Raw genomic sequence first — 16,317 nt, 5'->3', positions numbered from 1 at the left:
AAGAGAAGAGGAGGGGGCCTAGGACTGATCCTTGAGGAACCCCAACAGTAAGGGGAAGGTGAGAGGAGGAGGAACCAGAATAATATTGCATGTGACTTGGTTGGCAGGTCAGTCTACTCATGCCATGGAGATGCTGAGCTCCTGTGCCATCTCCTTCTGTACATCTGCAAAGGCTGAATATGCCGTAGCAAAGTCTATCCTGACGCTGGCCAAATGGATCCAAGCAGATTGGAAAGAAATATCCGGACAGATGAAGCAAGTGTACAGATCACGTCAGCAAGCAAACGTTACCAATCTCTCTGCTCTGGGCAAAAATGTGCTCGCGCTCATTGATCTGCCTCCAGTCAACGCCGTGGATGAAGAGTATCCACGTATTGAGAGTGAATCCACAGGTAAGCTAGGTCTGACCTTTCTTCTGTGATCGATGTATTCGTAGCTGTGATCGATGTATTCTTAGCTGGACTTCTGTCTGAATAACTTGCCTTTCATTGTCTTTTTCGTAACAGTGAACATTGGCGTTGGCGAACCGGATTTCGTACTCGGCCAGCTGTATCATTTGTCTTCAGTGCAAGCTCCCGAAGTGGCCAAGTCTTGGGCAGCATTGGCTAGTTGGGCATACAGATGGGGAAGAAAGGTGGTGGACAATGCTAGGTAGGAAAATTGGTCTGTTTTCTAAATATTGAAGAGCACTGTACTGACAAGTGTGTTTAGTAAACTTGCATTCTTCGTTACAAATTGTGTAGCCTATTTTTTAAATTTTTTTACAATTCTTGGGTGTTCTGATATTGTCTCATTCCTCCTTGAAATGAATGTATAAACTGATGACTTGGTGGTATTTCATTAGTCAATGGGGAGTATCCCTATGCAGTCTAATTCTGTGAGCACTAATTGGACAGTGTTGGTATTTAATAAAACATGTTTCATGAGAGGTTATTTAATTCTTTGAGTCTCTCTAGTTTCTAATGATGTAAAAAGAAATGAAGGTGCAGTCAGACGGCCCTATAAATAGTGCAGAGCTCGGACTGGCTGGCAGCTCTCCTGACATGAGCGTCACAGCTGCATGAGTTCGTGTCAGGAGAGCCACCAGCCAGTCCGAGCATTGTGTTCCTATTTATAGGGCCATCTGACTTTGCCCTTAGGGTATGTGCACACGTAGATGGAACCTCTGCAGATTTTTCCGGACCTGTTTTGCTAAATCCGCAGGTAAACCGCACTGCGGAATTACCGTGGATTTACCGCGTTTTCTTTGTGCATTTTGTTCGGAGTTCGGATTTCACATGCGGTTATGCACCTTCGGATTCCTATTATGGAGCAGGTGTAAACCGCACAAAGAATTGACATGCTGCGGAATAAACAACGCTATGCTTCCGCGTGTTTTTTTCCGCAGCATGGGCACAGCGGATTTTGTTTTCCATATGTTCCATAGGTTGTACTGTAAACGCATGGAAAGCTGCTGCGAATCTGCAGCAAAATCTGCAGCGTGTGCACATACCCTCAGAGTAAACTATAACTGGCATTATTGAATGCATGCATCACTTGTATGTAACCTGTTCATCTCTTGTGTATTTAGTCAAGGTGAAGGTGTAAAACTGCTTCAGCGAGAGAAATTAGAGGTGCAAAGCCTTTTACCAGATAATGTATCCGAAGAAGATAAAGAAAAGATTTACGGGATTTTAGGGCAAGCTATGTGCCGTCCTGCTGGGATCCAGGTATGTGCAGGCATTGCTATAGAACACAGCACAATGTAAGGGGACACGTGCTTCAGGCCTCTGGTGAAAACTGTGCTTTGTAGGGGGGTATGAGTGTTATCGAGCCTAAACATATTCAATTAAAATCATCTGGGCTTGCTGATTCTGGCTAGACAAAAATTATTATTTATTACAGCGCCATTTATTCCATGCGCTTTACATGTGGAAAGGATATACAGGTCCTTCTCAAAAAATTAGCATATAGTGTTAAATTTCATTATTTACCATAATGTAATGATTACAATTAAACTTTCATATATTATAGATTCATTATCCACCAACTGAAATTTGTCAGGTCTTTTATTGTTTTAATACTGATGATTTTGGCATACAACTCCTGATAACCCAAAAAACCTGTCTCAATAAATTAGCATATTTCACCCATCCAATCAAATAAAAGTGTTTTTTAATAACAAACAAAAAAAACAACAAATAATAATGTTCAGTTATGCACTCAATACTTGGTCGGGAATCCTTTGGCAGAAATGACTGCTTCAATGCGGCGTGGCATGGAGGCAATCAGCCTGTGACACTGCTGAGATGTTATGGAGGCCCAGGATGCTTCAATAGCGGCCTTAAGCTCATCCAGAGTGTTGGGTCTTGCGTCTCTCAACTTTCTCTTCACAATATCCCACAGATTCTCTATGGGGTTCAGGTCAGGAGAGTTGGCAGGCCAATTGAGCACAGTAATACCATGGTCAGTAAACCATTTACCAGTGGTTTTGGCACTGTGAGCAGGTGCCAGGTCGTGCTGAAAAATGAAATCTTCATCTCCATAAAGCATTTCAGCCGATGGAAGCATGAAGTGCTCCAAAATCTCCTGATAGCTAGCTGCATTGACCCTGCCCTTGATGAAACACAGTGGACCCACACCATCACTGACTGTGGGTACTTGACACTGGACTTCAGGCATTTTGGCATTTCCTTCTCCCCAGTCTTCCTCCAGACTCTGGCACCTTGATTTCCGAATGACATGCAAAATTTGCTTTCATCAGAAAAAAGTACTTGGGACCACTTAGCAACAGTCCAGTGCTGCTTCTCTGTAGCCCAGGTCAGGCGCCTCTGCCGCTGTTTATGGTTCAAAAGTGGCTTTACCTGGGGAATGCGGCACCTGTAGCCCATTTCCTGCACACGCCTGTGCACGGTGGCTCTGGATGTTTCCACACCAGACTCAGTCCACTGCTTCCTCAGGTTCCCCAAGGTCTGGAATCGGTCCTTCTCCACAATCTTCCTCAGGGTCCGGTCTCCTCTTCTCGTTGTACAGCGTTTTCTGCCACATTGTTTCCTTCCAACAGACTTACCATTGAGGTGCCTTGATACAGCACTCTGGGAACAGCCTATTTGTTGAGAAATTTCTTTCTGGGTCTTACCCTCTTGCTTGAGGGTGTCAATGATGGCCTTCTTGACATCTGTCAGGTCGCTAGTCTTAAGGTACCGTCACATTAGACAATATCGCTAGCGATCCGTGACGTTGCAGCGTCCTGGCTAGCGATATCGTCCAGTGTGACAGGCAGCAGCGATCAGGCCCCTGCTGTGCTGTCGCTGGTCGGGGAAGAAAGTCCAGAACTTTATTTCGTCGCTGGACTCCCCGTAGACATCGCTGAATCGGCGTGTGTGACACCGATTCAGCGAAGTCTTTGCTGGTAACCAGGGTAAACATCGGGTAACTAAGCGCAGGGCCGCGCTTAGTAACCCGATGTTTACCCTGGTTACCATCCTAAAAAGTAAAAAAACAAACACTACATACTTACCTACAGCCGTCTGTCCTCCAGCGCTGTGCTCTGCTCTCCTCCTGCTCTGGCTGTGAGCGTCGGTCAGCCGGAAAGCAGAGCGGTGACGTCACCGCTCTGCTTTCTGGCTGCCCGGCGCTCACAGCCAGACCAGAGAAGCAGAGCGCCGAGGACAGACAGCGGTAGGTAAGTATGTAGCGTTTGTTTTTTTACTTTTTAGGATGGTAACCAGGGTAAACATCGGGTTACTAAGCGCGGCCCTGCGCTTAGTTACCCGATGTTTACCCTGGTTACCGGGGACCTCGGGATCGTTGGTCGCTGGAGAGCGGTCTGTGTGACAGCTCTCCAGCGACCAAACAGCGACGCTGCAGCGATCCGGATCGTTGTCGGTATCGCTGCAGCGTCGCTATGTGTGACGGTACCTTTACCCATGATGGGGGTTTTGAGTAATGAACCAGGCAGGGAGTTTATAAAAGCCTCAGGTATCTTTTGCATGTGTTTAGAGTTAATTAGTTGATTCAGAAGATTAGGGTAATAGGTCGTTTAGAGAACCTTTTCTTGATATGCTAATTTATTGAGACAGGTTTTTTGGGTTATCAGGAGTTGTATGCCAAAATCATCAGTATTAAAACAATAAAAGACCTGACAAATTTCAGTTGGTGGATAATGAATCTATAATATATGAAAGTTTAATTGTAATCATTACATTATGGTAAATAATGAAATTTAACACTATATGCTAATTTTTTTAGAAGGACCTGTACATAATAAAAAAAGGTACAATAATCTTGGAAAAACGAGTCACCATCTTGTACAGGAGGAGTGAGGACCCTGCCCGCGAGGGCTCACAATCTACAAGGGATGGGTGAGGATACAGTAGGTGAGGGTAGAGCTGGTCATGCAGTGGTTTTGTCGATCAGTGGTTACTGCAGGTCGTAGGCTTCTCAGAAGATGTAGATCTTCAGGATTCTTTTGAAGGTTTCCACGGTAAGCGAGAGTCTGATATGTTGGAGTAGAGAGCACCAGAGATTGGGGGGGATGCATGGGAGAAATCTTGTATGCGATTGTGGGAAGAGGAGATAAGAGGGGAGTAGAGAAGGAGATCTTGTGAGGATCGGAGGTTGCGTGCAGGAAAGTACCGGGAGACTAGGTCACAGATGTATGGAGGAGACAGGTTGTGGATGGCTTTGTATGTCATGGTTAGGGTTTTGTACTGGAGTCTCTGGGTAATGGGGAGCCAGTGAAGGGATTGACAGAGGGGAGATGCCGGGGAATAGCGGGGGGACAGGTGGATTAGCCGGGCAGCAGAGTTTAGACTAGATTGGAGGAGTGTGAGTGTTTAAAAGGGAGGCCACAGAACAGGAGGTTGCAGTAGTCTAGGCGGGAAATGAGGACCTTGCACTAGTTTTTGCAGGCTCTTGATTAAGGAATGTGCAGATCCGGGAAATATTTTTGATTTGCAGTCAGCAGGAAGTGGAGAGGGCTTGGGTATGTGGTTTGAAGAAGAGATCAGAGTCGAGGATTACTCTGGTGTAAGCAGATATGCTTGATTGCAAACAGTAGCACAATGTGTTTATGTGCCGGTGTCTGGCTGTGCTCCTCTCCTCTTTAGTCTTCAGTATGGTGTCAGCCTCTTGTCAGGTAAGACAGATTTGAGCTGGTTATTTTTTTACAAGTTTAATGGAGAGTTCAGGAGGTGGGGGATAAGTGTCATAAATGGAGAAGTTTCTCTGATAACATATATTCCAAAGGTTCTTCTATCGACTAATAATATTGATTTATGCAAAGTGCAGATTCCACATAATAACCTCTGACCTCGGGTGCTCTCTGTGGGGCGCACCTAATGAATTGCTGAACATGTGTAAATATAACACCCATTAAGATTGTAAAGTGCCATTTTACTTATAGGGATTTGTGTGCATTTTTGTGTTTTAGGATGAGGATATGTCCCTTCAGATCACAGAGAATGAGGGCAATGATGAAAATGATACAGTTGACGTCATCTGGAGACAACTCCTGGCCACTTGCCCTTGGCTCGCAGACCTAGATGAGACCGCTTCAGAGGGGCTAATCAAGCTTTGGCGTAAAGTAGTGGACCGGATATTCAGCTTATATAAATTGTCTTGCAGCGCTTACTTCACCTTTCTAAAGCTTAATGCTGGACGGGTGAGTAAAAAGAAAAGTTTGATAAATCTGTGCCTGATGCTTTACACTTAACGTGCCTGTCGACAGGCTGCGGGGGTATCCCATCGGACGTCCAAACACCAGCAGAAGGGGAATTAAATTTATTGCCACTGCCAATGTTTCCACTTATTGTATTTCATGTTTATCTATACATTGAAATCTAGTTAAGTGTCATCTGTGCTTCCGTAAGAACTCAATTTTATAGTGGTGGTCTCCAGTTTTCCTAGAAATGAGTGAATACATTTACAAATGGGCATGAGAATACCCCTAGGTCAGTAGGATGTGCCGCTACATAGTATAAAAGCACCACTCAATTTTTTATTTTTTTTTTCTATCGCTGGAGTTGTGCCACTAGTGCACCTAGTCTTATACTTGCCATATTCACCGCTCCGTCTTCACCGCTCTGGTCGGTCTTTTGGTTGTGACCTACTGGATCTCTCCAGCATTTGCTGGACGATCTGGCAGTTACATTTCAATATAAGTCTATGAGAACCAGAACAGGGCCCTAATAGACTTGCGTTAAGAGTTTGTAACAGTGACCTCTGACTTCCGGCCAGTCAGGAGCCGCAGTCACAAGATGGCAGACCAGGTCAGATTAGCACCAGGAAGAGCTGATGACTGTGACTGGTAAGTGTATTACTAGGGTTAATGGAATCACTCCTGCATTTTAGTTTTGCTTGTTTTTTTTTTTTAACACTGCTGAACCATTGCTTACAGACCTTGTATTTAAGGAGTCTCCTCATTGCCATAAGGAAGGGTAACCCCATTTCTCAGTTTGGTCATAAAAATTCAGTAATTACAGATGAACAATACACAACGGAGATCCAGAAATTAAATATATTCTAGTAAACAATTAAAGAGGTTGTCTGGCCTTCTACATGTCTGCAGAATTGTGAATCCCAACAACGTGCACACTGCGTACTGTTAGGAGTCTCTGGTGTCGGGAGCAGGACATCATGTGACCGCCACATTCCGACTAGACTGTCCGGCCTCTCTTGATACACTTGCATTGAGCGAGACCACGCACAACTAGTCAGTATGTGACCGCATGTATGTAAATCACATACTTGTGGTCACTCACCCTCTGCTCCCAGCATCAGAGAATCTTCACAGTGTTCATTGTTGTGAGCGTTCACATAGTGACTGCCGACTTATAGCCTTAGGGTACCGTCACACTATACGATTTACCTACGATCACGACCAGCGATATGACCTGGCCGTGATCGTAGGTAAATCGTAGTGTGGTCGCTGGGGAGCTGTCACACAGACAGCTCTCCAGCGACCAAGGATGCCGAGGTCCCTGGGTAACCAGGGTAAACATCGGGTAACTAAGCGCAGGACCGCGCTTAGTTACCCGATGTTTACCCTGGTTACAAGCGTTAAACTAAAAAAAAAAAAACAGCACATACTTACATTCTGGTGTCCGTCAGGTCCCTTGCAGTCTGCTTCCCGCACTCAGTGACTGCCGGCCGTGAAGTGAAAGTGAAAGTACAGCCGCTGTGCTCTGCTTTCACTTTACGGCCGGCAGTCACAGTGCGGGAAGCAGACGGCAAGGGACCTGACGGACACCAGAATGTAAGTATGTGCTGTTTGTTTTTTTTTAGTTTAACGCTTGTAACCAGGGTAAACATCGGGTAACTAAGCGCGGTCCTGCGCTTAGTTACCCGATGTTTACCCTGGTTACAAGCGAACGCATCGCTGGATCGCATCCCTAGATCGCTAGATCGGTGTCACACACACCGATCTAGCGATGACAGCGGGAGATCCAGCGATGAAAGAAAGTTCCATACGATCTGCTACGACGTACGATTCTCAGCAGGATCCCTGATCGCTGCTGCGTGTCAGACACAGCGATATCGTAACGATATCGCTGGAACGTCACGAATCGTACCGTCGTAGCGATCAAAATGGTATAGTGTGACGGTACCCTAAGAGCGGACAACCTCTTTAATCAGACTTGTTAATAAGTTGGTCTTGTCCTCTTTTAGATTACAAATTTTGTTCTTGTTTTTCTATAAATTTTGCAAATTCTCATTTAAAGTTTCAACAATACTTGTTTTCATTTAACCCAATATTTGTGGAGTTTAGATTTTTTTTAATGTAATTACTAATGGGTAATTCTAAGATTCCTGTTCTGTTGTATAGGTTTCACTAGATGAAGATGATCCACGATTGCACTTAAACATCACGTCTAAGCAGAGCACAGACGACGTCATTGTCATGGCCACACTCCGACTGCTCAGACTATTGGTGAAACACGCTGGAGAACTCCGACAGTATCTGGAGCAAGGACTGGAGACGACACCGACGGCACCCTGGAGAGGTGCTGATCTACTTGTCTAATTTGCTGTGAAAACTAATAATTTACTTTAAAGGCTTAAAGCCCCCATGCACCCCAGGCTAAAGTCATCCACACCTGCCGTCATCACAGGGCATTGGAGTACAGTATATGCGTAATCCCAATACTCCTAAGTATTGGGAATGGAGTACAGTTTAATGTGCCTCCCAGTTCTCCCCCTGTGAGATGATGTCAGGGGTGAGAAGGCTCTCGCCATTCAGTGGGGGATGTAAGCCACTGCCAAAGGAGTCTGGCAGCGGCTCTCCCATAAAGAACACAGGAGCACTAAGCCGAGCCAGGTGTGCCTGTATGTGGGGAGTCCAGAGAGATGGCTGATGGATGACATCTATCTGTTTATGGGGCCATTACACATACACTTAGTTATTGTTTATGCTATGTACACTGCTTGCATTTTCTCATTTGCAAAAAAACTAACAAAAAAAAAACCTGTAAAATTCTATTGGATGCCTTGTTCTCTTGTCAGGCTTTCGTGGTATATTAATGCCTGTCTCTCTTTTCGTAGGTATAATTCCTCAACTTTTTTCCCGTCTCAATCACCCTGAAGTATACGTTCGACAGAGTATCTGCAATTTACTGTGCCGAGTCGCCCACGACTCTCCGCACCTCATTCTCTACCCAGCAATAGTGGGAAGCATCTCGCTCAGTAACGAGTCTCAGTCTTCTGGTGAGTACCTACTAATACTGGATCTGAGACGTGTACTGGTATTTTAAAGCAGTGGTCTCCCAAACTACGGCTCTCCAGCTGCTGCAAAACATCTCCTAGCAGGATGTTCTGAGAGCTAGAAGTGTTGAAAAATTAATTTAGCACTATGAAAGCCATAAATCTAAAAAAATTAAAAAAAGTACATTGAAGTTAGACAAATCAGTTATGAATGGGAATGAAAAAGTGTCACCTATCACATAGGAAACGTCTGTCTGGAATAGTGGTTGATAAATGATAGACCACCAAGTATAGGTTTGTGTAGACTCAGGTTAACCTTGTATTGTTTCTGCATGCAGGAACTAAGCTTTCGTCAGCCATTCCCACCTTACTCAGTAACATGCAGGATGATGAGCTGATGGGGGCTGAATGTGACGATGGAAGTCTTCCAGCTTCGCAAGAAAGCAACCGCGATGAGATTAAGAATGGTCTTAATGAAGACCAAACCATGATGCAAGATTGTTACAGTAAAATTGTGGATAAGTTGTCTTCAGCCAGCCCTACCATGGTCCTGCAGGTTTGTATAATCATTCTAGTGCCTTCCATTATAAGGTGAAAATTGTCCATTTTTCAGTTCAGATTTTTTTGGGTTATTTTGTTTTATCCAGGTTCAGATGTTGGTAGCTGAACTTCGGAGAGTCACCGTGCTTTGGGATGAGCTGTGGTTGGGGGTCTTGCTGCAGCAGCACATGTATGTCCTGCGACGTATTCAACAACTGGAGGACGAAGTGAAGAGAGTCCAAAACAACAACACGCTTCGCAAGTAAGAGATGTGGAGATGTGTAGACATGCTGGTACTGCAGGATTCATGTAAACAGCACTTGGTATATTGGAGGAACAGACATGCACCCTCGTGTTGCATCTTGGCTGCATGGCACGCTAAGTATCTGACTCCTTGAGTCTGATATATCTGATTATATTCATGTCTCAGAAGGAAAAAAAAACCCATTGCATATTTAATATGCCAAAAGTGGGGATACTAAGTAGTATCAACCCACATTCACCATATTTTATTGACTCCGTAATGTAACTATATAAATAGGAGAAAAACTGGAGTAACCAATAAATAAGTAAGAAAGTACAAAATTTATTTAAAAAAAAAATCAAAGAAAAACACATATAATAAAATTGTCAATCAGGACAAGGACACGGAAGTACATACAGTAGTGAGGTGCACATGGGAGTTCAGAGGTAATACATCTATCTGATTTACATTTGAATGCTTGTCCATGTGCTAGGTAAGTAGAGCCAAAAATAAGGCACAATAAATAAAGCCCAAGTATTTTATAACAATGCGGGGATCCACAGCAGCAGCGGGAGCTCTATAGCAAGGTTTAAAGCCAAAAGTAAGGCAAAAAAAAAAGGTCAGGGTAAGTCAACATAGATCAAGCCCAGCTGGAGATCCGCAGAGTAAAGGGACTGTATCATAAATTAAGGGCAAAACTTACCAGGCCCAGTGCACAACACTACTGAGATGGTAATGAGCCCCAAATGATACTTTCCTAGCACATGGACAAGCATTCAAATGTAAATCAGATAGATGTACTACTTCTGAACTCCCATGTGCACCTCACTACTGTATGTACTTCCGTGTCCTTGTCCTGATTGACAATTTTATTATATGTGTTTTTCTTTGATTATTTTTTAAATAAATTTTGTACTTTCTTATTTATTTATATTCATGTCTGTAGCTGTATTGTGGTTCACAGCATTTATTTGGATTTATGAGCATTCTTCAAGGATACCCATTCAGAGCTGTTCTTCCTTCAGATATTTGTAACTTTGTTTTTTTATGTTCTAGAGAGGAAAAGATTGCGATCATGCGGGAAAAGCACACGGCTCTGATGAAGCCCATCGTTTTTGCACTGGAGCATGTCTGTAGTATCACGTCGGCACCTGCTGAAACGCCCCATGAAAAGTGGTTCCAGGACAACTATGGAGAGGGCATTGAAAATGCTTTGGAAAAACTGAGAAATCCATCCAATCCGGCTAATCCTGGTAATAGCTGGATGCCATTCAAACAGGTAGGTAGAAATTCCGTTTTGTTCTCATTTTCTTTATTTTTTTTTAGCTTGTAATGTGTTCAATGATCATTTAGAAACCCTGCACTGTAATAAATGTATCACTTGGACATGGGGCGATAATGCAGCTGCGTAGCCTTTACCTGGTTGCATTATTTAAACCCAATTCTGACGCTTTTAAACTGGTGTCATACGATTTCCGAGATGACTCTATGGTTGACTTATTAAACTTGCAGTAAAATCCCTTTCTTGTTGACTACATTGGATGACACAGCAGCAAGTGTATAGCCTGCTAGGAGGCTGACCGTAGGTAAAAAGTGTAGGCTCCACACAGTTGTCCATACCCTCTCTTCAGACACTAGGCAGCTCAGTTTAGTGCATAAAGCCTCAGGAGAACTTCCCCAGGGTTTTCAGGACCTTTATGGGGTTTCTCCTTGTTGGCATCCGTTTCTTTTGGCATAAAAAGCCTTGAGCCCTCTGGTCTTGCAGCGTTTTCTCCTAGCAAGGACTTGGACCGTTGTGTGCTGTCTACAGAGCTTCTTGCGCTCTGGAGCATGTTCCTTGCCCTTCGTCACACACATCCCATTGTGAATCGCTTCATTTCCCTTGTTCTGGAGCTCATACAAGTGTGAACATTTCCAGGTTGTCCATGGACTACTGGTGGTCCCAATAGGAGGACACTTAGTGTTCTGTTGTTATCTAGAGACCTTTGCAGCAAGTAGGGATTGTCGAAAGCAGAAAGCCCCTTTAAAGGGAACCTGTCACCCCGAAAATCGCGGGTGAGGTAATCCCACCGGCATCAGGGGCTTATCTACAGCATTCTGTAATGCTGTAGATAAGCCCCCGATGTTACCTGAAAAAGGAGAAAAAGACATATTATACTCACCCAAGGGCGGTCCCGCTGCTGGGCAGGTCGGATGGGCGTCTCCGGTCCGCTGCGGCGCCTCCTATCTTCTTTCCATGACGTCCTCTTCTGATCTTCAGCTCCGGCGCAGGCGTACTTTGCTCTGCCCTGTTGAGGGCAGACAAAGTACTGCAGTGCGCAGGCGCCGGGCCTCTGACCTTTCCGGCGCCTGGGCACTGCAGTACTATCCTCTGCCCTCAAGAGGGCAGAGCAAAGTGCGCCGGAGCCGTGGCTGAAGATCAGAAGAGGACGTCATGGAAAGAAGATAGGAGGCGCCGCAGCGGACCAGAGACGCCCATCCGACCTGACCAGCAGCGGGACCGCCCCTGGGTGAGTATAATATAATGTCTTTTTCAGGTAACATCGGGGGCTTATCTACAGCATTACAGAATGCTGTAGATGAGCCCCTGATGCCGGTGGGATTACCTCACCCGCGATTTTCGGGGTGACGGGTTCCCTTTAAGCTCCTACCCAACAAGTGTGTAAACACATTTTCTGCCATTTAATGTATGCCCTATGGAGGCACCACAGGCAGTGTGCTGCATTGCTTTTTTTCCATCCATTCTGTGCCCCATTTGTTGTGTGAAAAGTGACTTTTTGAGAGCATACCGAATACTTTCCTCCAATTGCTTAGCACATCAGTCCCATATAAATTGTAAATCATTTAATGTATTGAATTAATATCTTGAGGGTCTGGTGAAGAATTGATTAGTAGTCGGGGATATTATGACATAATGCAGAGATGTTCTGCGTCGGTCTTCACAATTTGTAACCCTATAATGGTGTTTCTCCTTCGCCTCATTGGGGGACACAGGACCATGGGTTATGCTGCTGTCACTAGGAGGCTGACACTAAGCTGAGACAAAAAAAGGTTAGCTCCTCCCCTGCAGTATACACCCTCGTACTGGCTTCCAGACACCCCGTTCAAGCTTAGTGTCCGTAGGAGGCACACTGATTTTTAATCTCACGGATTTTTTCTTTTTAATCTATTCCGGACGAAGGGGGCGACTGATTCTTTCAAGGTCCGATCTCCCCCGAACCAACAACAGGCGAGCACGGGAGTTTCACCTCACCGTATCCTCTCCTGCGACGTGGGAGCCACTGCCTGAGCTGACCTTTTTTGGGCGACGGTTTTTTTCCCTAAAAGGGCGCCGATCTCCCCATGTTGTACAGAGGAGCACTGGTGTTTTACCTCCAGTATCCTCCTCTGCAGCCAGGCCTTTTTATTGCCGGACATCTGCCCTGTCCACCAGGTTCTACCCTCGGCTGTACAGTGGCCCTATCCCTGTGGCGTCCGTGCAGACCACACTGCATCACCAATGTTCTGTGTGACTCAGGTGGTGGACGGTCCCTCTCCACCCCCCTGTCTGGGGCTGGTGGATGGAGGCTTCCCAACCCCTGCACCGTCCCAGCCATCCTAAGGCTCCTCTCACCTCCTCGGGGTAAGTGTCTCGTGGGGGATGGGGGGGGGGGGTCGCCGGCGGTCCGGAGGGCTCCTCCTAAGCATGGCACATTGGTGGGCTGTAGCGCAGTATCGGGCTGTAGCGTCGGCACTTTGCGGCCGCGCGCCGAGCCGAGGCCGCAAATTTAGTCCCCGGCTTCGGCCTAGCCGCTGGTCGCCGCAGATAGGCTCCGCCCACCCCTGCGCGTCATCGGCGGCGCCGCCCCCCGGTCCCTGGCGCTTCTCGCAGCCGCCGAGATCTCTCTCCTGATCTCGGCGGCCATCTTGGTCCTCACTGCACGCCGCAGCTCCAGCTCTGCCGCATCTCGGTGTCACAGCGCCCACGTGCAGCCAGTTTCCTATCTCAGGCTTCACAGTTCGGCTTCCCAGGACAGCGGGACACAGGACCGGGGTAAGGAGACATCGTCAGCTTCTCCTCTGCAGCGTCGCCCTCTGCTTCCCAGGCACGGTCATAGATTATAGTCCCTGTGGTTTTTCTTGCATTAGAATCATGTCGCAGTCAAGGTCCAAAAAATCCTCTAAGGTGCATACGACCTTTTTTTCTGCGTGTACCACCTGCCAGGCCCCACTTCCTAGGCCTCAAAGTTCTCCCCTCTGCTCTGCCTGCGATGCTCCATGTGCCCAGGAGCCCTCCACCGCCTCCGACTCTGGCGTACCTAGTCTCCCCCCCCCCCCGTGGGTCGCTTCACTCTCGCAGTCCGTGGATTTTTTAGCCAACGCCATCAAATCCATTCAAAATCCTCCCGGGGAACGGGGTAATCCGTTACAGGCGTTAAGAGATCCCTCCATAGCAGGGGAATCGTCGGCCAGCAGGGGCCGCTCTCCACTTAAAGAGGCACGGTCATCCAGAAAACGGATCCGCACTACCTCTCCTGAGCGCTCTCCTCGCCGCTCAGACTCTGGCAGCTCCACCTCTCGCTCACCCTCTTTGGGGGCTCACAGCGTTCACGACTCTGAACATGAGTCCGAGGTATCATTAGACCCGGAGGCTCCGGAGTTCAGAGCTACGGTTGACTCCCTCATTGTAGCAGTCAATCACGCACTTAAGGTGGATGATAACGCTAATTCAGCTCCGGAACACGCGGTCTCTTTTACCAGATCCAAACGTTCCCACAAATCTTTTGCCTCTCATCCAGCCTTTCTGGATATAGTCAGGCGTCACAGGGAGCGTCCAGATAAGCGTTTCACGGGTAAGAAGGACCTGGTATCGAAGTATCCCTTCTCAGCGGATCTCGTGAAAGACTGGACGGATCCCCCTTTAGTAGATCCGCCGGTCTCACGCCTAGCTTCTAAAACGCTTCTTTCAGTTCCGGAGGGCGCTTCAATTAAGAGTCCCACTGAACGCCAGATAGACTCTTTAGCTCGTTCAGTGTATGAAGCCTCTGGCTCTTCCCTGTCCCCCTCCTTCGCCGCGGCTTGGGTGACCAAGGCTATGGTTTCCTGGGCGGACGCTCTAGCGAAATCCATTCAGGAACAGGACCTCCCGTCTGAGATGGCGGTCCTGGCTAAGCAGTTAGCCATGGCTAGCGATTATGTAATGTACGCATCTCTCGACGCAGCGAATTGCGCAGCATCGGCGGCTTCTAACGCCATCGCTATTAGAAGGGCTCTTTGGCTCAGAGAGTGGCGCGCAGACTCCTCTTCTAAAAAATCCCTGATCGCTCTCCCTTTTCAAAGCGGGCGCCTTTTCGGCAAAGCTTGACCAGCTTATTTCCGATGCCACGGGGGGAAAGAGCAAGTTCCTTCCCCAACAGAGGCCCAAGGCGGCTTTCCAGCGCCAGCCTTACTTTCGCTTTCGGCCCTTTCGTACCAGCCCAGCCTGGTCCAATCCTTCCGGTCTTCCCAGATCAGACCGTTCCGCTCGCACAGACAGAGACGCTCGTCCCTCCTTCAGGCCGAACCCTTCCTGGCGCGGGAAACCGAGGCAGCCCAGAACCCGAGGTTCCAGACCTCCCAGATTCCCGTCTCAATGACTCGGGAACGGTGCCAGTCGATACCATCAGAGTAGGCGGACGCCTACTCCTTTTTCAGCAAGCCTGGCTCTCCGTCGTGCACGACGAATGGGTCAGGGATCTGGTATCGTCTGGCTACAAGATAGAGTTCTCCTCTCCTCCTCCAACTCGGTTTTTCCCCTCTCGTCTTCCCAGTTCGGCAGCTCAGTCTCGCGCCCTTCTCTCCGCCATTCACATCCTCCGCCAGAGCGGGGTCATTGTCCCGGTCCCGGAACACGAGAGGTTCAAAGGTTTCTACTCAAACCTCTTCGTCGTGCCAAAGAAGGACGGAAAAGTGCGGCCCATTTTGGATCTGAAGCTCCTGAACAAGTGCGTAAGAGTCCGGCACTTCAGGATGGAATCGCTCAGATCGGTCATCTCTTCGATGGAAAGAGGGGAATTTCTGGCCTCGATAGACATCAAGGATGCCTATCTTCACATCCCGATTTTCCCGTCTCATCAGAGGTTCCTCCGCTTTGCCATTCTGGAGGATCACTTCCAGTTCACGGCCTTACCCTTCGGTCTCGCCACGGCGCCCAGGGTATTTACCAAGGTCATGGCGGCTGTCATGGCCATCCTTCATTCTCGAGGAGTCGTCGTGTTACCTTACTTAGACGATCTCCTCATAAAGGGCCCGTCTTTTCAAGCCTGCGAGTCAAGCGTCCACATTACCCTGGATTCTCTTTCGCGCCTAGGTTGGTTGATCAACTTGGACAAGTCCTCTCCCGTTCCTGCCCGTCGGATCTCTTTTCTGGGAATGATCCTGGACACTTCGAGGGGGCTGGTCTTGCTTCCTCGGTCCAAGTTCCAAGCACTTCAGCAAGGAGCCCGAACGCTCTGTCATCCTCGCCCGCGAACCATTCGGTTCGCCATGAAGATCCTGGGAAAGATGGTTGCAGCAAACGAAGCAGTTCCTTTTGCTCAACTCCATCTCCGTCCCTTGCAACAGGCTTTGCTGGACAACTGGGACAGGAGTATCTCATCTCTCGACCGCCCTTGTCCCCTGTCCCCGCGGGTCAGACAGTCTCTCGTATGGTGGACCCTGGGCCCATCTCTTCTCCAGGGGAAGTCCTTCCTCCCGATCCGCTGGTTAGTGGTAACTACCGACGCCAGTCTTCTTGGCTGGGGGGCGGTGTTCCTCCACCACTCTGCCCAGGGCCGCCGGACAGTTCGGGAATCCAAACTCCCCATCAACATCCTGGAGATTCGTGCTATCAG

The 16,317-nt window shown here is 47.6% G+C and overlaps 1 protein-coding gene across 1 annotated transcript in view; it reads left to right on the top strand.

The window, feature by feature from the left end:
- SMG1 (SMG1 nonsense mediated mRNA decay associated PI3K related kinase) overlaps positions 1-16,317 on the top strand; it is a 121,554-nt gene that overhangs the window by 71,720 nt on the left and 33,517 nt on the right. The window contains exons 31-39 of the mRNA XM_069734120.1: positions 108-392; positions 507-651; positions 1,571-1,709; positions 5,414-5,644; positions 7,808-7,985; positions 8,524-8,685; positions 9,021-9,238; positions 9,330-9,484; positions 10,523-10,745. Of these exons, the coding sequence (XP_069590221.1) occupies positions 108-392; positions 507-651; positions 1,571-1,709; positions 5,414-5,644; positions 7,808-7,985; positions 8,524-8,685; positions 9,021-9,238; positions 9,330-9,484; positions 10,523-10,745 (1,736 nt within the window). The remainder of the gene's footprint in view (positions 1-107; positions 393-506; positions 652-1,570; positions 1,710-5,413; positions 5,645-7,807; positions 7,986-8,523; positions 8,686-9,020; positions 9,239-9,329; positions 9,485-10,522; positions 10,746-16,317) is intronic.

This window comes from Ranitomeya imitator, chromosome 7, assembly GCF_032444005.1.
Source record: "Ranitomeya imitator isolate aRanImi1 chromosome 7, aRanImi1.pri, whole genome shotgun sequence".
Lineage (NCBI taxonomy): Eukaryota > Metazoa > Chordata > Amphibia > Anura > Dendrobatidae > Ranitomeya > Ranitomeya imitator.
The sequence above is the reverse complement of the archived record's forward strand: the minus strand, read 5'-3'. Positions and strand labels throughout refer to the sequence as shown.